Consider the following 24,934-nt stretch of genomic DNA (forward strand, 5'->3'; position numbering starts at 1 on the left):
AAACACACACTGACACACAACTAAACACACACACACACACACATAACTCCGCTTACACACACTTTTTTATCCAGCTCTTCCATAGTCTTTGTCACAGTGGTTCAGATGGAGAGCAGAAGGGGGGTTATCAGGCTTCACAATCACTATTGATCACAGCCTGGAGAGCGTTAGATTTCATCCCCCTCTCTGCTTTCTCACTTTCTCTCTCCTCCTTTCCACGTCAGCTCTGCTTCTCTGGGTGACCTTGCCCTTTTCTTCTCTCTTTCTCTCTCTTCCTTCTATATCTGCTTCACCTGCTGTCTCTTGTAGAGAGTGAGCCTAAGACATAAGCAGCTTTCTGACACACTTCTAAAAAATATTGTGTTTTATATTTACCGGTATATCATTAATTACTGTGGTATCCAGAATCTAAGCAACTTGGCCTTGTTAATATTAAATAATTATGAATCAATAATTATTAATTAATGAATTATTGGAGTGTAGGATCAGTTTTAGTCAAAGAAAGTGGATTCTTTTTTTCTTCTCTGACTTTTACTAACAACCATTTCATTATTAATCAAGGACAGTTCGAGGCCTGGTTGTTTCCCATGCAGCCACCCCTTAGTCTTTTCACACAATTCCTTCGAACAAATTTAGATATAATAGAGTTGGCCCAATGGTGGTAGCTTTAGGTTTAGGTTTGCTCCCTTCAAAATGAACACTTCAGGTTCTGGAAAGGAACTGCAAAGCAAAGCAAAAAAGACAAACTTTTCTAAAGTGCTCTGCAACTTTTTGGGGGGGATTAAGTAAAAAACAATTGGGTAGTAGATAGCATGCCCAGAATCAGACAGCACAGCATGACAACAAACTGCAGAGATTCAACTCTTGTCAAAGGAAGAAAACAACTACACAATATTGTCACACTAACCATACATGGCTCGATGTTACACTACAATATACACTTGTTTTACTTAGGGCCAGAACTGTGTAGCTGCTTGCCTTCATTTGTGCCCCTGTGATGGCATTAAAAGCTAAACTGGAGACCTCATGTAATTAGTAAGGTTGTCTCTGTTGCTAATTCACAGGTGCAAGTAGTTGTGACGGACAACTTGGATTTCATACAGAAGACCAAGCGGTCACAATATATTTTAATAAATGTAATAACATATTTCTGTTAAAACAATATAAAATACTATAAATATGTTTATATTGTAAATATAGCACTGTAGCTACAAATAAAGTAAAACACAGACTATTACAAGGTTTAGTAGATTCAAATATAAATATGGTTATTCACCACACAAACAATCTATTAAAAAAACTATTTGGATATTATTAGAATATTCTAGGCTGCCCCACAGGGATGGGGAACCACATCTACGGTATTGCTCCAAACACCAAGGTCATCTGATAATATTACCCATGTGTAAATCGATTTTTATTCATCAAATCAGTCATTAATTAATTAACTGTGTGAGAAATACTGAGACCATAGACTTGGAAATTGGGAGTATTTCTCCTCAATGCAAACTATTCTCTTAATGATATTTTCAATGTTCCCAAACATAGAAAAAAGAAGTTCTGCTAGAAACTTTATGTAACATTGCTATACGTTTTGTTGTGATTATCAGTTTTAACAATATTTCATTATTTAATAAAAATCAAGTAGTTTGATTCGGTTTGGATGAATGGCTCTAAATACCATGATACCCATGAGTCTGGCTTCCATTGCTATAGAGAATAAATTAGTGAGACCTGCAAATCAGAGCTGTAGCAAATTTTATCCCAAACTGCATTGTTGCAGTTTGGGATAAAACTCAGGGCCATAGTTGCCAAATTCATCCAAAATTACCCAGAATCAAAAAGTAAATTGATTTCAGCTGCATATTGTATTGTCAGATTGTCAAAAGCTTAGTTTTTTTTCCTTCTGCCCACCATTAGTAGCATGGAATAGTATTTTTAACTCTGTCATTGGATTCTTTCTGAAAAGCACGCTGGCAGTCATAGTTGACTTATAACCCCATGCTTTTATGTACATAGGCTGTACCGTAATTTTCTTTATCAAAGAACCAGTTACTTTCTAACACAGTTCATCTTTTGTTCTGATGATTCAACCGGGAGAGTTTTATGTCCATCCAGTCTATGGAAGTACTCCAACTGTGAGCCATCTAACATCCAACCTGTGAAGAAAATGAATGGGACCTTGATTGTACTGGTACTAACCTTGGTCACAGTGTCAATGATAGAAGAGAAACACCCTTGAGATGTGTACGGTATATCCCTAAATCACATGCAGCTCCAAGGTAATACTTGTCCCTTGTGAATGGGATTCAATCTAAGCTTTACCTCATGATTAAATGAGGAATGAAAGAAAATGTTGAGACATTGAATTACAACAGTTTAAAGAAGGTAAATGTGTTAGCTTCCCTCTCCTATTAGATTAATGCTGGCTGTTCTTAGACTGATAAGGTTTGCTGATTTTAGTAGCAAAATGCAACTGTATTCTCAAGTTACTACTCAGTATCAACAGTGTTTTCACTGAAAACACAGCAGCTTTGTTTGCAGCCATATTGTACAATGTGTTATGTTTGGACTTGTCCAGCCAAGCAGGCTAACAGACTAGAGGTAGCAACAGCTAAACTCCACTGGACTCGAGCCATCTTGCAGATAGTTTTTTATTCAGTGTTATTAGCTGGCAGAAATGGGCCTCTACTAGCTCAGATTATGGGTCTGGGACAATTTCATGCCAGTGTTTACAAATGTAGCACATAAAATCATTTTGGAACAAATTATCATCTTTTTTTAGTAGTTTATAGTAGGATCAAAAGCATGTGGGTCTTAAAAACTGTAGTTCCATGTATGGCTCTCATCCTCCCAGGTGGGTTCCTTCTTCATGATCAACCTGTGCCTCGTGGTCATCGCTACCCAGTTCTCAGAGACCAAGCAGAGGGAGCACCAGCTGATGCAGGAGCAGCGAGCGCAGTGTTCGTCCTCCTCCACCCTGGCCAGTGAACCCGGGGACTGCTATGAGGAACTTTTCCAGCTGGTCTGCCACATCCTCCGCAAGGCCAGGAGGCAAACTATTGCCCTTTTCAACACCTTGCGGGGCAAACCTCGCGGCTTCCGGGGCGTCGGAAGAGGTAGAGGAGGAGGAGAAGGGAGGGAGAGGAAGGCCAATGGAAGAGGAGGACGCAAGAGAAGAGAAGTGAGGAGGCATGGTACGTAACTGTGAAACTATTCAGACAGTAGTATTCAGATGCATGCCTGACACACTGACCCTTTAACACCCTCCATTTGCACCATTTCAGGTCCACCCTGTCCCCACCATAACAAACCTGACCACGCCTCACCTGCCTCACCCATGGCCCTCACCGCCACCTCTGCCACCGACGGCTGCCCTCAGTGTGCCGCAGCTCTGTCGCTCACCGATGGGGTGGGACCAGCTCGCAGTGCAGCAAACGATGAAGCAGAGGAGGGAGCTGTGGAGGAAACGGACAGGGAGGGGGTACATTCTGGTAGTAAGGAGAAGGGCAAGAAAGGCCAGGAGGGTACATGGAGACATGGGGGCTGTAGTCCTAAGAAGCTATGCAAGGAGCTGTGGCACAACACAAGGTTGAAACTGTGGGGAATCGTGGAGAGCAAGTACTTCAACCGAGGCATCATGATCGCCATCCTGATCAACACCATCAGCATGGGCATCGAGCACCACGAGCAGGTACAGACAGCTGTCTCTCTCCTCTGTGTTGCATAACTTTCCTTAAGTTTGAGTTTGAAATACTTTTGGTTCCACTTTTTCTCCTCCTTTATTTACTCATTTTCACTTCTGCATCCCATATGTCAGCCTGTGTCTTTTACACAGCTGTATGTCTATTCATCCGTTTAATCAAATGTTTTCAGTGTCACATATGTGTTCAGATTCACAGAAATCAAAAAGACATTGTGGCACCCGCTGAGTACTCTGCAAGATTGGCTCAATGGCAAATCAAAGGTTGCTTTAAATGTTGAGTTTCTCAAAAAGGTGCAACCTACTGTGATTTTGTGTTGGAATTAAAGAACAAAATTCAACCAAAATCCAAGCCATGACCTTGGTATGAAAGAATTATATGCCCACAATCAGTCCAACAGAAAGACAATAGATTTGCAAGTTGATTTTACAACTCTCTCCTAAGTTTTAGGTGCAATTTGAGTTCCCTAGAAACAGTTGTATGGTGTTTCTTGATGTGGAATTCTTTTGTTTAATCAAAATCTTTTGGCACACTAAGACCTTTCTGATTTAAAAAAAAAAGCAAGGACATCTGCTGTAGCCTTGAATAAAAAAATGTCTTTAAAAGTTAAAAAGTTTCCTTGTGGTTACATACTGGCCAGCAGTCGAACTTCCAATACAATGGTGCAGCTCATTGATTTGTTTATTTAATAGTTTATGGAGAGGAATACGATTATCATGCTTTGGCTAAACTCTTTTAGTGGATTAGTTCATTATTGGATTTGTTGTTTTCGTACATTTTTGGCAATAAAAAAATATAGAATATAAACAGACTTTTTGCAAGATTGGCTTTTAACCATGAAACCTTCAGTTACAAATTGTCATTGGTGATTTTATTCTATCAACAGCCCCTGTTGTTGTTATTATTAGTAGTAGTACTTTGCATGCCTCCTTAAATTTTAAATCTTCTGTTTTATCCCAGTCTGTGGATACTGCTGGAAACTGTGAATTTCCCCTTGGGGATGAATAAATTATCTATCTATCTATCTATCTATCTATCTATCTATCTATCTATCTATCTATCTATCTATCTATCTATCTATCTATCAGGCTGTTGAGTGGAAAAATAATGAGATCCAATTAGAAACTTTCTTTTACTTTAGCTTTTACAACTTCTAGTTAAAAGGTAACAGGAACAACAAGCTCACAGTGCTTGGAGGGAGATTGCATCCATTAGTGATAATGTTGGAATTAATGTATTGTAGTTGTCGTCTTGTTGTTTGTTACCAACAATGCTAACAATGTAAATGTGTACTAACAAAGTAAATGTATGAATAGGGGAATCCATAGCAGTTAAAAATGAAGGATTTGTCTGTTTAGTACTCTGTAGATGCACAAGCTGTAGCCTCTCTCTCTGCCTACAGTTAGAGTGAACTGACAACCATGATGCTCGCAGTGAGAATCCACAGTCTCTTTTAGTGTCTCTCCCTGTCACTCAATGTCCACACTCCTCCGCAATGTAAACCTCTCTATATTATTTCTTCCACATGTCCATCTCTCTTTCTTACATGTCTTTTTCTCCTTCTGCCTTTCTAATGCCTATATAATGTGATTCCCTAGCCAACAGGGCCACCAGAACCTTATCACACCTTTAGTTCAGATCACACTAACCAAGATCTCCAAGCAAAAAAAAAGATGCCTCATGCTTTCTTTTAACTACGTCCTGTTTCTTTCCGTTTCCTGTCTCTTTCTGTCGCTCTGCTTTGTACACTCTTTGTCTTTTTATCAATATTTCTCACTCTTGCTATACCATCGCCCACTCACGCCTGCCACCACCGCAGTGGTGGGTCGTCTCTCATCTCAGGGGCGGCTAAAAATAGAGAGAGACAGAATGAGAAAGGCAGACAGAGACTTTGCTCCTTTAATGGGGAGGAAATAGCGAGCTGCAGTGTCTGTGGTTCCACCGCCTGTTTAGCAAACTGGAGTCATGCTTCCCTCTGTTTGAACAGTGGTATCGGAGGCTTAATCTGTCTCATCACTCTGATCCTCATCCTGTAGAGAGGTGCTTCCACCTGTCCCACTACACCTGTGTTCTATGGGTCTGTTGGTGTGGGAACAACAGATAACCAGCGTGAGGAAATGCCAGCCAAATGCTTTTATTTTCAAGTTTCTGGGTTGTAGCAGATATGATGTAGGCCGCCACTTTGGCAGGCAACCAGACACGGAGACTGTACTTAATTCCAAAACAAACCAGTTTGTTTGTGAGAGTGTATTAGATGTGTTTTTTACAGCACACATACACATTTTGTAGTAATTAAAATAGAACTATAAAAGCAGCTCAACAACAAACTTCATCTGCCTTCTCTCATGCATGTTTAAATATTTTATTAAATATTAAATACTGAAAAACTATACAGTAAATTGGTTGTTTTGACTATGAACTGACTGGTTATGGTTCTTTTTAGGATTTCCAAAACCAAAAACACAAGACCAAAAGTGTAAGGAATGCATTTTCTGCTCTAACTGCTATGTTTATTTGCTCTAACGTAAGCTAAAATCGTTACCATGCCATGCTAACTAGCGTTTTTGTTAGTTAGTTAGTTGCAGGTGAGGATAAAAGAGAAAGAAAATCACAATTAGCATATACACTGTGCAGTATTTCCATTCTGTGTGAAAGTCAGTCCTGGATGCTATCAGAGTTTAGGTTAATGTTAGCATCCTCGTCCTGCTCTTTGTTGTATTTAAGAAAGTTACAATGCCGCAACCCCGACCAACATTACCCAAGATAGTGATACGTTTGCAAAACACACTTCATCCTATTAACCTTAACTCTTGTCAACTTTAGATAAGATTAGATTCAACTTTATTGTCAGTGCACAAGTACAAGTACTAGACAATAAAATGCAGCTAAGCATCTAACTAGAAGTGCAAAGCAGTAAAGTGCAGAGTAATGTGCATATGTTCAAAAATCTGTAAAAGAAAATAACATTATATATATATATATATGAATATACTAGCAGGATATTAAAAGTATGAACAGTATTAACAGAATGAACGGAGTGAGGTGAATACACTAAGATATACTAAGATATAAACAGCTATTAAGGTGAGATATTTACAGTATATACAGATTAGCAGTAAATGATATAGTGCGGATGTAAGTACAAGTAATTAAATTAGTTGACATTATATACAGACAGCTAGATATGATCACACCATAGATAGATATGAATACACTATGGGTAGATGTGAAAAACACAGAAAGAAAGACAGTTCTAAGGTGAAAACATATACAAGCAAGTAGCCTTTGAATGGTAAGCAGCCAAACAGGGTTATGCCTATGTTTGTCTGTACTTTTAGCCTTAGTCTCAGTCTTTTAGCACAATTTCATGTATGTAACCATCAAGTGCACATTTTTCAAGATTACCCTTATACAAGATTCCTGTAAAATAGCTATTTGGGATTGTTAAATTAAGCCAGCCAGGGACAGCATTTTTGACTACGCATTTCAAGTTGGCTAGTAAATCTGCCACCGTTATTATTGTAAACTGCATTATGTGCCGAGCGTGAATAGAAAGCACTTGAGATTTCTTTTCATTTACGCTATTACAGTAATTGCTTTTAAAATGAAACTGTTCTGACATTCTGAGACAAGATGTTGTAAACGGTAAAAGTTCATATAATCAAGATAAAGTCAGTGTTAATTGCAACTTTAATTGCTCTCCACGTCACAAATATGACCATTATTCTTGGGATGAAGTTGTCAAAGAAGGGACGTTGGAAGCTACAGTGGCATTATACTGTATGCATTACTGAAAATTCAAAACTATATCCCTCAAACGTGATGGATTGCTCAAGTGAGAAGACATTTCAGAGAATTGAACAGCTGTTTGGGAATTAATAATGCAGCAGCGTGATGGGCATTTTGGAGATTTGACAGGGAGAGATAGAGATCAAACAGCACTGCTAAATTATTGTCTTTCTCTGCCAAAACGTCAAGATTAAAACAGAGGGAAACTACCGCATTGATGGTGCGGGGGCAGCCATGGTTGTAGTCAAAATATTCAAGAACACCCACATGCTTAGATTTAGATACTTTGGGGTTGGTTGTCAAATGCAAATTGATATCACTGCAGCAACTACACATATTTAGTAATCATGAGAAAAAGTAGGTCAGAGAATTCAAAAACAAAATCATAATTGGGTTTTAGAGGACAAAAAAATCAATCCTCAGAAAACAGTCTTAGAATGGAAATGAAAGCAATACACACGGATTGGAATTTAGCAGTTATTGAAACCCTGCATCTTAAAAGTATGCTGCGAATAAAAACAACTTTGCAACCCTACATAAGGATTGTGGAACAATCCATAGCCAGCGGGACAATGTTAATAAGACATTATCTGCATTAACCAAAGTAGCTGTTGAAACATAAAAAGGCTCCTATTAAATAGATTTGAAAAGAATCATTTGTACAGGAAACAGATAAGTCTCACTGCATCACTCTTTTTTTTTAGAATTGAGGCAGGGATATATATTAGAAGAATTTGGTTTGTTATGATTTCCATTATCACATTACTGCTATTGTATTTATACATGATACTATAGCAGGGGCTTTGGGTTGTTAACTATCACAGGAATGTTACATTAGACAGGTGAAAGGTGTGGCACTAACAGGGGTCAGACTCACTGTGAATCGGATGCTAAAAGCATTTGAGTAGTGAAAAGGTTTAAAAGGTTGAGCTTGTTGCAAAAAAAGTTAAGTTGATAAAATTGCCCAGATATGGGATCATCACATCACAGGCCCTGTTACTAAACAACAAAATAGGCGTGTCACTTTCCAAAATTACCTTATTACAAAAAGGATTTGTGCGAGAGTTTCCTGATGTGCTTTTTAGTTTTAAGCATCTAACTACTTGGTTGCAAGTGCGAACAGTGGGGTCTGGTGTCAAAGTCACACACATTGTACATGGAAATACCCAACACAATGTCATACAATTGTGTGCACATAGTGGACTTGTCATACAGACAGAAATAGGTAGCGTACTATAGTCAATTTGATAAAAGTACTTATTTTCTGGAGAGTCTCAGGTTTACAGGAAACATTTTTTTTTAGCTGTATAGAGCTGAAACAATTAATCATTTGAAAGAAATTTACTGAGGGTAAGTGAGTCATTGTGCCTACAACCAGAATTCCCCTGCCAGGAACAAAAATGAACACATAGTGTTTCAGTTTAAACAAACGACCAGTGCTGTTGTTTTTCTGGTTGCAATTCAGAATTTACATAAGCTAACCTAAAAATGTTCAGACAGTAAAAGCTACTTGCTACGCAGAATCTGCATCAGCATTTTATAAACCATACCAATGCTAATTTTGTGTCAACCAAATTACTCTTGATAAGCATTGAAGGGTGATCGATACACAGCAATGAGTAAGTCACCCATGTGTGTAGAGGCTGGTTTTCATGGCAACATTGCTTTTTCAGATACTGGAACTATACACACATTTTTGTCCAATATTACCCCTTTAGAATTGAACATTTTTAGGTTTTGTTTCACATCAGGCAATTGAGATAGTTTTTTTTTTTCTTTTTTCATTCTTATTTCACATACTGCTAACTTTCCTAAATCACATGTAAGTCATCAATGTGATATCATATGTCCACTCTTGTTAGTTTATTCCATACATCAGCCAACCGGAAAACGCAAGTCTTTAGATCTGGTCCCAGATCTGCAGTAATGATACTGCAGTAATGGATCTCCAGGGCCTGCCGACACCGTTTGGCTGGTCTGCAAACAGCGGTCAGCCGTCACATCGTTACCGACAGTGGTGGGCACACATCATTAGCCCCTGTTTTCACACAGCTAAACACTCATTAGGACTGACAAACACACACACATGCAGCAGTACAAATAGACACACACTGCACGCAGATAGACATGCAAAATGCACAGTGCTCATTGATTCTTGGGCGTTGAAATGTCAGAAGCGTCATTGCTGAAGTTACAGAGGAGCTCTGTGGAATAGTGATGTGTTGGAAATTGTGATTCTGCCAAATTTAGCTCTGTGTGTGTGTGTGTGTGTGTGTGTGTGTGCGCGTGTGTGTTCTTTCTGACATTGAGCAAAGCCAGACAGGAACAGAAAGATGGGAACTCAAATAGCGTCAGAGACATCTGAAAAGACAGCCAGAAAGTAAAATAAACTTACTAGTGGACTTACTGGCAGTGTTCAAGAGCTAATGTTATCATTGTCACAGTAATTAACAATTGCTTTGCTGGTGTACCTTTCAGGACTATCTCCAGGACTACCCGCTCAGACCTTGAGAGCGAAAATGTCTTTCAGTTGGTCTCCAAGGTGGAAGGAGTAAAATGTTGGACCTTTTTAACGGCAACATATGCAACATCCATAATTGATGACAAAATGTGTTGTTTGCCAGCTACATGCTGCTGTGCTGGAAATGAGTGGATTGTAGGGATGTGGACATGGAGAGCAGACAATATTTGAACAATGTACCAGCTATTTTACTGCTTGTCAGCGTATTTGTCTGTAAACTGACAGCTAACCAGTGCAGTATCCTAGTACTTTTGTATCCTGGCATCAATGCATCTGAGTGTGCAATTGTGTGTAAAAGCTTTTTTGCTTGTCCTTGCCCTTTCCACCATTCAATCCGTGGTGAGTAACATGGCTGATAACGGGGTCAGCGCTATGTTCCCACAGCCCAGTGGTCCCACAGCCCTATGTTCCCACATTTCTAAGATTTTTTCTTTCACTGAAAATTAGGTCTTGTGTTCTTACATTGGGTTAGGGGTTAGGGTTAGGGTTAGGGTTAGGGAATAAGTTGGGTGTAATTGGCTACCAAATTGGGGAGAAAGGGGGATCAAATCTGACACAAATTTATGAAAAAGGAAATGTGGGATCATAGGGCTGTGGGACATTCGCACGCTCCCCTGATAACTACACAAAGTGACGAGGAAACGAAAGACAGAATAGATCAATATATATATGGAGAGAAACCAAGAACTGAACAATATGGGTTATTTTTTGGCAGTAATATAGTTTAACATTCCAGTCCTACCGCACATGTGTATCCTGTGTGTGAGATTGACACTAGATGACAGCCTTATTTCCTCCGAGTATTGAGTAACTGCTTGTTATGACAAAAGGACTATGATGGTCCTGCAGATTATGTCCACACTCACATTTTATTTTTCCCCTTCTTTGCTGTACTGCTTCTTATTTCCTCTCCTATGAACCTGTTACTCATAATTTCTTTTGATCTCACTTGCTTTCTATTATGTTCCTTCTGTCAGCTTTCTGCCTTCACTTTTTTGTCTATTTTTTCTAATTTAGCTTTGTTCCTAATTATTATCATCTATCATCTGATAAATGATTTCAATAACAATGAAACAGCATGTTTGCATTTTTAGACTGTAACTTGCTCCCTTCTTTAGCTTCACTTCCCTCTCTCTTGTCTCTTCTATCGTTTGTCTCTTGTCACTCTGTCAGCCAGAGGAGCTCACTAATGTTCTGGAGATCTGCAACATCGTCTTCACCAGCATGTTCTCCTTGGAGATGATCCTCAAAGTCACTGCATTTGGCTCCTTCAGCTATCTGAGAAACCCCTACAATGTCTTTGATGGAGTCATTGTCATCATAAGGTACGGTACATCATATAAATACCCTGAATATACATCATTTTGCCAGAAAGAGGGGGAAAAAAGAGAGAAGCGGCTTTTGGAGGACAAAAATAGAATGTTTTCAGAAGATTTGAGTGATGTAATTGAGACATACTTTTTTGGTCTGCCAGACTGTTTTGGAGAGAGATCCTGCAGTTAAATTATTCATGTCACGCTTTGTCAAATTGTCATCTGCGTTCTACATTGGTTGAAATGTACCACCTGTATGTATTTGGATGCCAAAGCGTCAGACATCAGCAAACAGGTTTTGTCTTTTGTTGTGTGTGCCTGGAGCTTCAGGTGAGTGGCTCTGCCTTTGATCTGTTAGCGTTTTTTCCAATTCATCTGGCTGAGCGCCTTTGTCTGTGATCCCCATTATAATCCTGAGATCAAATACACATCAAAGCAACTAAAACTGAACAAGATCAAATGTGAAGCCCGTCACAGAAGATACATGTTGATTGAACATATCTACATCTGTCTTCTTATCTCTCGCTCTACTACCAATTGCCCTCTCTTCATCTATCTGAATGTCGTCAGCTATTCATACAGATCTGCTCTGTAAAAGTGCCCCTATTCAATCTTTGCCACTCCAGAGATGATGCTATTTTGATGTTCTGAGTGGAGCCTTTGATAGGCACCTCCATTAGAGGACAAATTTCTTTAAAGCCAGATTTTCCACTAGGGAATGGTTCTCTGCTCATGATAAATACCTACCAGAACTCAAAGGAAAGATAAAACGTCTGTGATCCCTCATGGCTGTTGTTCTGCAGTGGCAAACAGCAATTAGGAAAGTCATTAAGTATTTAAGCAAGAGCTTGATTTATAATGTCCAAAACTTAAGTAGACACATTAATTACTGCAAGATAAGATAAACCAAGAATTCCGTATGTTGTCGAATAATTTGTGAGGTATTCAGCTCATTTAAATCTGTCAGTAAAAGAAAGAAATAGACTTAAAACTATTGTGATTCACTTTTACATTCAAGCCATAAAAGGGCCTGATGAGGAAAATTTAAACAAATTACTTCAGTATTGATATGAATGTATGCAATTATCTGTCTGGCTGCAAATAATGATCTTAAATAAAATCAGCACTTCACATTTGACAGTGTTTAATGATCTTTTCCTCTTTATCGCAAACATCGTTTAATTACTGTGGAACCAAGATTTCAACTTCAATGTCATGAGTCAGCATTATTATTTATTTTTTTATTATTTACTCTGGTATTACAGATTAGCCACTTCCAAAACACAACAACTTTCTTCAATTGTAATTTGTAGTCAGTTTGAAAGTGTTCTTTATGTTGGATGTCCCATCACAGAATTAACATTCACCTTTTTTAACCAAATAACTGCCAAACCCTAACCAGTCTTATTGAATAATAGCAATGTGATTGTGTGGTGGTAGGTTGGGAAATTGTAACACCTTGCATTTTGAAGCAAATTTAAAACCTCTCCTCAGCTAAACCTCTGTTGAATCTCTATGTGTGGTGGAGTAAACCAGACATTTATATTTTTCTGTAAATGTTGCAGATTAGATCAAATTAATTGTCAGAATTGAATTTCTGTGTGGTCTGTGTTTCTCTCCTCAGTGTATGTGAGATTGTCGGGCAGTCCGACGGTGGTTTGTCTGTGCTGAGGACCTTCAGACTGCTGAGGGTGCTGAAGCTGGTAAGGTTTATGCCAGCTTTGAGGAGACAGCTGGTGGTCCTCATGAAGACCATGGACAACGTGGCCACCTTCTGCATGCTGCTCATGCTCTTCATCTTTATCTTCAGGTAAGGTTATATGTCGGTATAGGTAGGATATCTGTATCTGTCCATTATATTGTCGTCCATGCTAAATTGTTTCACAGTCGTTTTTAGTTATTTCTTACAGGGAGATGACAGAGAGAATGATCATTGTTTCATCCTCCGCTTTTATGTGTGTTTGTATGTGCTGGCCTCTGTCTTTTTTGTAGTCCTGTACACCTGCTTAAGATCTGCCACTGAAGCGCAGAAGGTTGCAGTGTTCCATAGCAGCTATTAACCCTGGGTGCAAAATAACGAGCAGACACTTGAAGATCTGGTTAGAATTTAACAAGCAGACACTTAAAGAACTGGAGCAACATAACAAGCAGCCATTTGTAGGCTCTTAAGCACTAACACAGCAGTGCTCTGAAGACCTAAGAGGTCTTTCAGTGTACGATCAATGGTCACAGTCCTCTTTGTTTTCCTCCCTCTCAGCTTCACGTTCCACTTGAGCCAATTCTTGCTTTGCAAGGTGATGTGATAAGAAATGACTTTGCGTTAATCACAATACACAGTGAAAAAATGTGTGTGTTAAGACACATATACATACAGAGTCAGTTTTTTATATTGTTTTACTTGCTGAGCTTACATCGAACTTCTGTTATGAGAGGGTTGTATTTTGTGTATATGTGTGTACTTCTGAGGTTGTGTGTAAATGTAAGGTGTGTTCCCAAAATCTCACATCCTAGCTACGCAGCACCATTTGCTCATGTCATGTTTGCTTAGTCAATTTAAGATAATAAAAAAAAGATGATATGATGTTCCTTTATTGATCACCCATAGGGGGAATTCAGATTTGGCACAGCAGTACAGGGGAATGTTGTGCGTTGTAAGTAGAGAAATTATAAAATAACAAATATAAATGTACTATATAGAATAAAGTGGAATATGGTATGCCTGCGTATAACTGTACATGTGCAATGTTTTAAGGTATTGTGAAAAAGGAGTTGTACTTAACAGGTTAATAGTAAATAGCCTCAATCAGTAGAGGTGGGAGGAACAGGGTGCTGTGGCGTTGTGGTGTCGGAGGGCTGATGGCACAAATTAGCCACCCAAGTGCTTTGAGGCACAGGACTGGATTAGTCTGTAACTCAGGTTGTCAATACAATTGTTAGGAACATTATCCATGACAATGCTGTTCTCAGTTTGTGGTTCCAATTGTTTTACAATTACTACTACTAATTTTATTTGATACCCTGGAAGGAATTATTATACTTAACTATTGTCTATCAATTGTATGTAATAAACCGCACATTAAACGTTCCCTTCCATTACTTTTAAGTGGTATAGTAATAGTGCGGTACTTTACAGGGGCAACAAGGCCATTGGAGTAGATTACATCTTATGTAACCAGCTTTAGGGTTTAGTCGCAATCAAACATTAACATTTATTTCCATTATATCAGCAATACATCTTTTAGTTGCAGCACAACACATAGAGCTGGTTATAAGAGTCAACATTTATAAAATAGGAAGTTGAAACTAAGACAATCCTTAATCATCAAAAGCCTTTCCTTGAATAATGCTAAGAACTGGGCCTTGCAATCATTATGCCTCAAAAAAAATCTGGATCCACATTTGATTATCAGTCTGGTACAGAATATTATATATTAACAGTGTGTACAGTATGCTAACATCATCAGATATTCTGCTGTTGTGTTGCAGTATCCTGGGGATGCACATATTTGGCTGTAAGTTCAGTCTCAAGACAGAGACCGGTGACACAGTACCAGACAGGAAGAACTTTGACTCCCTCCTCTGGGCCATTGTCACTGTTTTCCAGGTAATCAGGACATCACTATTTGGATGAACATGTACACAAACACATTAGCACAAATCTCTACATAACTACTGCACTTATGACCTACATCTCTCACTATATGCAGATGACTTGCACATATTTCTTAAGATTCAATACATTTCTGCACAGTTTTTTATAGACACTTTAACCTGTAAATCGGACCATTTAAAACTGATGTAAACTGTTGCATACAGAATGTAAATCAAATTTGTGAGTTACGATTAGGTTAGTAATTAAGTGATTCACATTTTTACACACACGCACACATGTTTTGATAACATGTGTGCAGCATATTAAATTATGTGGTAGCCTGATGAGGACACTCATTTCAGTAAACTTCAGTATGTTGGATTTGTATTGATATTTAATTAATACATTGTTTAAATGTTCTACTTGTGTAATATCAACACCCTGTGTAAGTGGTTTACTTATATAATTCTCTCAGATTCTGACCCAGGAGGACTGGAATGCAGTTTTGTACAATGGTATGGCAGCCACCTCACCACTTGCTGCTCTTTACTTCGTGGCCCTTATGACTTTTGGAAACTACGTCCTCTTCAACCTTCTGGTAGCCATCTTGGTTGAAGGCTTTCAGGCCGAGGTAAGGGAACTCATTTTGCCACATGGCTTCAAACTGCAAGATGTAACCTTGTTTCCATAATAAATAGGTGTCCGAATTTTAATTTAGTTGTTCATGATTGAGGTTCCCAGGCCAGGTTTGTTGATCTTATTCATTACTATCCTTTTAGTAGAATATGAATTAGGTTCAACCTGCAACAAAAGAGGTGAAACATTTCAAATTATCACAGCCCTTTAACAGCAAACAAGCAAGTGCAGCAAATTAATAACCTCTTACCTTAATAATAATTAAATTATTTACTCCAAACAAGTGCCAGATTTCTAATATTGTGGAAGGTAATCTTTATTTACCAAACCTTGGCCTGTAAATTGAAGGAGCAACTCTTAAATTATTCAATAATTTACTCTGAACAAGTGCCAGATATCTAAAATTGTGGAAATTAATTGTTATCTACCAAAACATGGCCTGTAAATTGATGATTTCTAACAACTCTTTTGGTTGATTTAGAGAAACTTTCAAACTTTAACGGCTCTTCTATGTTTGGCTTGTCTGTATCCATCCATCCTTGTATTCTGTGCATGGCGTCCTCTCCTATGGACAGCTGACATCCATCTGTCTGTGTTTCTCAAAGACTAAAGACTTTAACCTTTGGCAGTGACCTTCACAGCTCAAAATAAGTGCAGGCTCTTGTGTCCTGCTGATTCTCATAATCACAGAACTGTGCAGATTGACATGCATGGAGATACTGATAATGAAACACTCTCAGATGCGCAAGTATGCTTTTAGACTAAACCACTAAACACCCTAGTAGAATGTGGTCACTGTTCTTCACTGCTGAGTAGGGAATGTGAAGGTCTTGTATGGGTGGGGAGTTTTGTGAGGGACACAATACAGGACAAGAAGTGGGTTGTGAAAAGCAATACAATAAAAGTTGCATAACAGAAGTTGATCAACTTCCATTAGCCTCAATAATGTACGGTATTATCTTATGTTTGTTTTTACTTCTGCCCACTTACACACATAAAGACATATTTTTTAGCTAGATTGTATTGATAATTAAACTAATGATGATAATTTCAAGTAGAACAAAGCACATATTTACCAATCAGTAATAAATTGGAAAATTCTCTATATCAGTCATAATACTAAAATCAGCAGACCTACTCTTTCTACTAAATGTATTTCCTGTGTACATCGAGGATTTATGTCCCTAAAACCACTTAGAAACCATATCAATAAAGATGCTCAGCTTCAGATTCTGCCTCATAATCAAATTGTCTCAAAAATAATCCAGTTGATTGTTGTATATGCATACATACACTGTGTTCCAAATTACTATGCATGTACTGTTTTTGTTCTTTGTCTTACTAAATAGTCGATATAATTGGCAGTCAATAGGATTTTTTATTCCTCAACAATTATATCATAATCTGGATTTTATTAAACACAATTATGACAATGGCATTTTTTGCAAAATAACTCAAAATGCAGTGTTCCAAATTATTATGCAAAACAGAGTTTCAAAACACTTTATAGTTTCTAAAGGATTGAAAACCAAAATCTGTTGTATTTTTTGCATTAGAGGGGATAATTTTTATCAAATCAAAGCTATTTAAATCAAAAACTTCTTTAAAGATTGAGTTACATATTAACATAGGAGCCCTTCTTCTTTATCACATTAACAACTCTCTCCTCCATTGAACTTGTAAGTCCATGTACAGTTTCTGCCTGTATTTCCTTTGAGGATGCCAGAATTGCCTCCCTGAGGTGCTGTTTTGAAGTAAACTGCAACCCACCCTCATAGAGGTCCATCTGGACCATCCAGTGTAGCACTGCATACATCAGTGAATAAAACTGTTAGACAATTAGTCTTCATGTATTTCTGAGCCCACTGCAATCATGTCTCCTTGTGGGCATTGTTTAAGGGTGGCCGAAATACAGCTTTATGCACATCAGCAAGCCTCTGGAGGAACCTGCGTCGAGAAGTTCTTGGGACTCCAGAGGCACCAGCAACTTCAAATACCTTCTTTACTACTCATCAGTGGCTTTTTCCACAGCTGCTCACTTAATACAATGAATTAGCCTTACAGAAACTTTCCTTAACACGCCTTTATCTGAACTAACCCGTCTGCGCTCTGAATCAGACACAGATCTTTCCATAGGACGATGATCTCTCTTAATATTTTGTAAAATATCCAGTGGTTTCATACCTATTGAAAGATACTGCACTATTTCACGCTTTTCATCTGCAGAAAGATATTTTTATAAGCATAATGAGAACACTGGTTACAAACATTTATTATTCTGAGAATGAGCTCTAGCATGTCAAGTTTAGACATTTAGACTATTCCACAAGTATACACTGTAAAGGGGGTGAAAGCCAAGCAAAAACAGCTGTTTTCAAAGGGTAACAAATCAATTTATTCTGTAGAAATAGTAATTACAGTACTGGTCACAATAATGATGTTTATCAGAGGCTGTATCAGCAGTCAAAACATAATAATGGTGTAGTAAACACAACAGTGTGATTTTTGGAGCCATCAATCTCAGTGGAGAACACTGGAAAATGATGCTGTCAATCTGCCATCAACTGTCAAACTTACAGATGTATCATTGGTAAATTGTAGTGTGGTTGAGTAATCCGGTTGAGTTTTTATACACGGATCAAAGCATTTCAATATTCAAGGCATGTAGCTGTGATGTGTGAGTTGGAGGGGAAGCACTGACACAAATCACAAGGCTTTTGATTGATCTTTTTGAAATGCCAAAACAAAACACAGCCATCAGCCTTTTATTTTCTTTCCCTCCTCTGACTGTTGGTCTTTCCCCCTCTGGCTCCCTCACCTTCTGCCGCTCATCCACACTCTGTCTACCACTGCTACACACCAGGGATTATTGAGCCAATTTACTCCAGATTTTCCCATTGTGACGAGCGAAGGGGAAATCCTATTGGTAACCTGTGCAGTTGCTGAAGAGTGTGTCAGTAGTTTGAGGGTATTACTGATTTGATCTTAAAATATAACACAGATCTGAACCACCCTGATAACCTCAAATATGTTTGACAGTTGGTGGGAGAGAGCAGAGTCTGTCGCTTTGACAGATGTCACACAGGAGATTAGAGGTCCTAAGTCAAAATCTGTTACAGTGCATTTTGAGAGTCCCCTAAAGGATGAGCCATGTGTAATTCCCTGTCTTTTTTTTTTCTCTTTTTCTCCTGTGTTTGTCTGTCACCTCCTTTTTGTCTCCAGGGTGATGCCAATCGTTCGTATTCGGATGACGACCACTCCTCCTCCAACTTTGACGAGAGTGAGAAACACGACTCCATAAAGTTGTCTGGTGAGCTGACGGCATGTTTCCTTTTAATTCTTATAATTACAGTACATTTTTATACTATATTTATATAGTTTTCTGAATCACTGACTTGAATAAATTTGAAATAACTGATACATCTACTGTAGGCTGTGAATAAATATACTGTAGTTAACGCACCTGTAAAATCATCCTGAGCAAGGTAGTCCAGACATTCTCTCTCCCGAAACGTTTTTGCCGAGGCATTCCCAGGCCAGATGAGATACATAATCTCTCCCGCTTGTTCTGGGTCTACCCCAGGGTCACTTATCACTTGGATGTGCCCACAAAACCTCCAAAGGAAGATACTCAGGAGGCATCCTGATCAGATGCCCGAGCCACATCGACTAGCTGCTTTTGATTCAAAGCAGCAGCATCTGTACTCCGAGCTCCCTCTGGATATCTGGGCTCCTTACCATGTCTTTAAAGCTGAGTCCAGCCACCCTACAGAAAATCATTCTGGCCGCTTGTATCTGCAACCTCATTCTTTTGGTCAATACCCAAAGCTCATGACCATAGGTGGGGGTTGGAATGTAGACTGAATCATAAATCAAAAGCTGTGCTTCAGATCCCTCTTCACCACAATGGTCCGGTACAACACCTGCATTACTCCCGGCCATCTTATTTGAGAACTCTTTCCCAAAGTAAAATATGGATATGTCTTTATCACTAAAATCAGTATCTAATGTTATTTTTATTTTTCTACTTTTCAGTGCCACTTGATAACCAAATGTATAAGTTATAAAGTACGAGAGAGTTGCAATTTACAACTACACCGCTATATTCCACTAAATCCTACGCACTGGTCCTTTAAGATTTTTAAACCTTTTGTTTCTCTGAATTGTGTCTCAAATTTGATTCACCACTAATGGCACAATTCAGATCTCAGATTTTGCCATTCATGTAAAAACTAAACATCATGCCCAACAATCTGCTTGCATCTTACATTCAAGCCAGTAATCTTTGTTGTCCATTAAGGCTTATTGAAAACGCTAGATGTGTTCAACCCAAAAGTAAGATATCCCAAAGGCTTATAAACTCGCAAAAAAATTGAATAGCTAGTAGTTTTGAAATATGAATGAGATCTGTCTTCATCCAGAGCTCACAATGAACCTGTTCCAGCTATACAGCCTTCCTCAACAGACCCAGTAAACAATGCAGTTCATAGAGGATTAAACATGAGTTCAGAGACGGGGGAATCACTCCTATACAGTACGAGTGGGCAACTGCTGCAGAGGGGTCTGATCTCTGCAGTGCACTGTCAGCAAAAGATGAAACTCTGCGGTCGTTTATAGATGGAAATATAACAAGGTGTTTGTCTGTTCACTTCAACCACGCAGAGGTATTCACTTTTGTTGTCTAGGTTTTCTTTTTGTGTGTGTAGGTAGTACGTTTTCATTATCTGCCTCCCTCTCTCTCCATTTTTGTTCTCCATTCTTTTATTTTTGTTTTAAAAAGCTTAAAAGTCCATTGTGTAACATTTAGGGAGGCTCTGTCGGCGGAAATACAATATGCATAACTATGTTTTCATTACTATATAATCATCTGGAAATAAGTTATGTTTTCTTTACTTTAAAATTAGCCCTTCATATTTACAGAGACCACAGGTGGCATTCCATGCAGGCTGCCATGTTGAACCACCATATTTTTACAGTATCTTAGGAGGATCTTCAACTAGGGGGGACATATTTGCATCGTTATCCCATCATTTTTTGAGAATTAAATTAAGTGAAAACAAAAGCAGAATTTATTGTTTCAGAAACAGATTTCTTGTCACATTTTTCTACATTTACCTCTTTCCACAGGAGGCTTAAAGGACCATAATGCAAAGTGTTTTTAAACTCACCAGCCTAATAGCTGTTTATATCTAATCTGTAGGTTTATGATTTCCAAATGTATTTAGACTTTCTCTAGACCTCTATAAGCTTGACATTTTTTCTCCTTTTTCAATTTCAAAAACCCTTACTATGTTTCTGCAATGTCTCCATGTACCTACATGTATAACCTCCAGCAGATTGAAGCCCGTGGCCTGGGGTTTGTCAAATGTCATTCTGAAAAATGTAAGAAATCACTACAAGACAGCTTGATAGAAAGTGGTTGAGACAGAGTTGCAATCTTATGAGAAGATAACTTCAAGAATTAACAAAAATTATAGATTGAAAATGCCTAAAACGTATGTAAAAGTATGTGAGTATGCATTATGCATTAGATACCAAATGGGTAATAGGGGCAACATACAATACATTGGATGGATGGCACAAGAATACCAACAAAAATACTTTTTTACCTGCTTTCTCTGTGCAACTACCTTTAGACCCAAGAATCTGCACGCTGACACCCAATGGCCACCTGGAGCTGGGTGCTCTCTCTGGGCCCAGGGGATCCTATTCCTCAGAGAGGCGAAGCTTTACCATCGAGTCCAGAAAGAGCAGCGTGATGAGCCTGGGAAAGAGCAGCTTGGAGAGACGCTCCCTCTCTCTGGTACGCAGTCATACTCTTATCCACTTACACACACACACACCTTTGTAGATCAGTCAGCATTATGTTAAAGGACCATACGGCTGTCAGTCTGTTCACTACAAATGATATGCATCACTTCCAACCATTTTCTAACCATCCATCAACACTTTATTTCGACGTTTCAACTTTAAAGAGAAATAGACAAGTTTTTTCTACCTTTTCAGAAACTGTTTTAGTTGATGTCAGTATGGTATGAAATCTGTGCAGACTTTAAACTGGCATGAGATGAGTAATAGTTAATATGTCAGGTGAAAGCGTGATGTGTTAATATCAAACCCAGACAAGATGAACAAATCAAACATGGATTTTGTGAAATCGATTATTGTTTTTACAATATATTATTAGTTTCTAAGTTAAAAAAAGGTTTGCTATAACATTTCACACACCCAACAGCAGCATTATCATTTAATGAGAATAATTCTAATACCAGTTGCAGTCTGTCATGGAGAAAAAAAAACTGTTCCGCTATTCTATTCAATTGCAGAAAAAACGTAGAGAAGTAAAGAGGGGAGAACCGAACAGAGAGATGGTGATGGAGAGAGACAGATAAAGTGATGCAGTGACAGGAAGATAGAGGGGAGTGGAAACTAGAGACGTCATAAGCTGTAGTTTAGCAACACTCTTACCTCAGAGGTTATAATGTTAAACACAGTGGGTGTGGAAATCCACTTCACTGTGAAGTCCCCTCCTCTTTTCTAGCAGCACTTCGAGTTAATTGATATCAGAAGGCACCGGTTACATCACTTGGAGCAAAAGTACTGCGATGATAAGCATTCAAGAAAGATGCTCATGATCATGATAATTTCATGAGTGTTACTGACATTTTGCTGCAGCTTTATCAGAAGCTGGTCCTCTTTGATGAAATCACACTTTGAACTATGAATCAGTTCCATCTGTTTGTCTGGTGGTTTGTTTGTTTCAATGTCTTACAGAGTGTGTCAGACACTGCTGATTTTACTCAGATTTACTCAGGGCAAATGATGCATCGCTCTGTTGTGTGGCAGCACAATCAAAATTTCACTCATCAGTCTAATGGATTGGCTGCTTTGTTTGGATTATTTATCAATTTGTCTGATGAAATCTACAAGAAAATGTATAAATAATTGGAGTATACAGTGAACAACAAGTCAAAAACCAAGTCAAAATAATATACAATCATCCAAAGTTACATTTTTCACTTTGGGTTGCTTCAAAGGACATTCTTTGATTTAGTTTTTTGTTTGTTTGTTTGTTTACTTATTTAAAAGGGCCAGGATCACTTCACTAAATTTAGGAAAAATGTATTGTTCTTAAAGAGGCAGTTTGTGTCATAAAAACTACATACATAGAACAAATATAAAACAGCAGCAATAACAAGGCACTTATAAATGAATATTTTATTTTTGATTACCACACAACCTGGATTAGTGGAATTTGTTTTCAGTACAGTAGTTAGCCTCAGTTCAGTGTCAGCAAAATTGTACCTAGACAGAAATCAATAATACAATAAACAGTATTCACTGACTGGGAAAAAAAAGCTGCATGCTCAGTAAAACATTGCATTTGTGCAGAGGTATATCTGGATATAAATTGTTGGTTTGTTGTCATGATAATTTGATTCGATGCAGCCACTGACATTAAAATTGCATTTGATACTACTATATAAGAGAACGTTTCTGTGGTTACGGCAGTGAAGAAAAAGCCTGACTACATAATAAACAGTACATTAGCAGTTGTATGCCTACAATGACAAATACATTGTCTTCTCTGGTGTATGCCGTATAGTGTGGAACATATTGGCTTGGGAGTAATATTTGGTGTCTAAAACTCACATGCACAAACACACACTTAATGTTCCTCTTGAGTGACCAAGGTGTTATTTAACAACATGCTTCACTAAAGTTTCTATAGAGACCAATGCATAGGTTCTCTGGTATATGGCATCAGCTCAGGCTGTGACTGGTGACATGTACGTTTCCAAGGGTAAAACAACATATAATTAGGTCTGTCATGCTGAGAGGATTAGACATGCGGAAACAAACAGAACTGGTTATGTTCCTCTAAGTGGAACTGGCACTCCGGGGTTTGCATATTTAGCTTGATGACACCCTCCTGAGTGCACTGCAATCCCATTTGAAAAGCCAAGTTTATCTTTCATTTGTTCAGTAATTTGCTTATTTATTAATAAATGATTGACCTACCGTAGCAGGCGTGCTCTTTTCCACTTATTCATATTGGTCCATATTAAGACACTTGTCCTGCACAGTACTGCTCTCTCCCTTTACTGACAGCCACTAAGCAGTTGGGAGATTCTTGCTTAAAAGCATTTCTCCTACAAGTTAAGGAGAATTCACCTTTCATGAGTTTAAAGGGAAACAGTCATTTCTAAGAGTGAGCTTCACAACACAGTTTCATTTAGGGAGACACATGCATTGAAATACTTTAAAATAAACAATTAACAGCATGGAAAGTTATGATATGTTTTTTTACTAACAAGGAAGACAATCAAATTTAAAGACCTGTACATATGGATATGCACAGTACCTGTTTCACAACAATTTCTTTCTTAGCACTTAACACTTAGCAATGCCTTTCTTGTATACAGCACACACGCATTGGGAAATGGTCTTTGGTGCTTGGAAAGATTTGGTTTTACTGGATGCAAACTGCTGATAATTATAATGAACTGCTGTGTATCTATTCTAGCGTCATGGTCGCAGTCCCAACTACCACAACTGGGGACGCCCTTTCCATCCACAATCTGCATGGAGCCGCAGGTAGACAATTAAATGTACTTCCAGAGATTGATTGCAGCTGTTCCATTAATGAATTTGTAATACCTTAATTAAGCCTTGATTACCAACATGGAAACATCAAACCTTTGCTGTTGTTTTATGCTCTTATTAGCTCCATGACTTAACTCTTAGAATAGTGTTGATTATTTCTTTATTGATACTTTATAAATTGTTCATTATTTTAAATGCCTCTTAACTGTACTTTTGAATCTGTATGCTCTGCAGGTCTAGCTCAAACAGCCTGGGCCGCAGGAGCTACGGGTTTGGTGGGGCTCCCCTGGTGGGAGGCAGTCTGCGTGTGCACAGCACCCGGTCACCCCACTCCTACACCTATGCCGCAGAGCAGGAGTCCCTTCTCTCTCACTCATCCCACTTCCATCATCCTCCACCCCCACATCATCCACCTCCACCCCCACTGTTCCTCTCCAGACACTTTGCTGCAAGGAGGGATCGACGGGCTCTTTCCCTGGAGCTCCCAGAGCTGCTTCGGGCAGGAGGACAGCCCCCGGGCCTACCCCCTGTCCACCCAGACACTGGGAGGAGAAGTGGATCTGGTGCAGGGGGATCCATCACTGGGGGTTCTGGAGCTGGTAGTGGTTTAGGAGTGGACCACAGAGACTGTAATGGCAAGACACCAGGTCCCCACACTCAGCTGATAGCTGAGGTTTTCCCTCAAGTCAACGCACGCAAGGACAGAACAGATTTCGATGAAGAGACAGATTATGTGAGTCTATTATGTGTGGGACTACGAAATGAAGAAGAA

At 38.7% G+C, this 24,934-nt stretch overlaps 1 protein-coding gene across 3 annotated transcripts in view; it reads left to right on the forward strand.

The window, feature by feature from the left end:
* LOC127355058 (voltage-dependent T-type calcium channel subunit alpha-1I-like) overlaps positions 1–24,934 on the forward strand; it is a 219,049-nt gene that overhangs the window by 135,173 nt on the left and 58,942 nt on the right. For all 3 annotated transcript variants that reach the window (XM_051385530.1, XM_051385529.1, XM_051385528.1), the window contains 10 exons: positions 2,858–3,197; positions 3,288–3,694; positions 11,188–11,339; positions 12,952–13,137; positions 14,814–14,931; positions 15,395–15,550; positions 18,778–18,865; positions 21,192–21,358; positions 24,083–24,153; positions 24,397–24,895. In XM_051385530.1, the coding sequence (XP_051241490.1) occupies positions 2,858–3,197; positions 3,288–3,694; positions 11,188–11,339; positions 12,952–13,137; positions 14,814–14,931; positions 15,395–15,550; positions 18,778–18,865; positions 21,192–21,358; positions 24,083–24,153; positions 24,397–24,895 (2,184 nt within the window). The remainder of the gene's footprint in view (positions 1–2,857; positions 3,198–3,287; positions 3,695–11,187; positions 11,340–12,951; positions 13,138–14,813; positions 14,932–15,394; positions 15,551–18,777; positions 18,866–21,191; positions 21,359–24,082; positions 24,154–24,396; positions 24,896–24,934) is intronic.

The sequence above is a fragment of the Dicentrarchus labrax genome, unplaced genomic scaffold (assembly GCF_905237075.1).
Source record: "Dicentrarchus labrax unplaced genomic scaffold, dlabrax2021, whole genome shotgun sequence".
NCBI classification, from domain to species: Eukaryota; Metazoa; Chordata; class Actinopteri; family Moronidae; genus Dicentrarchus; species Dicentrarchus labrax.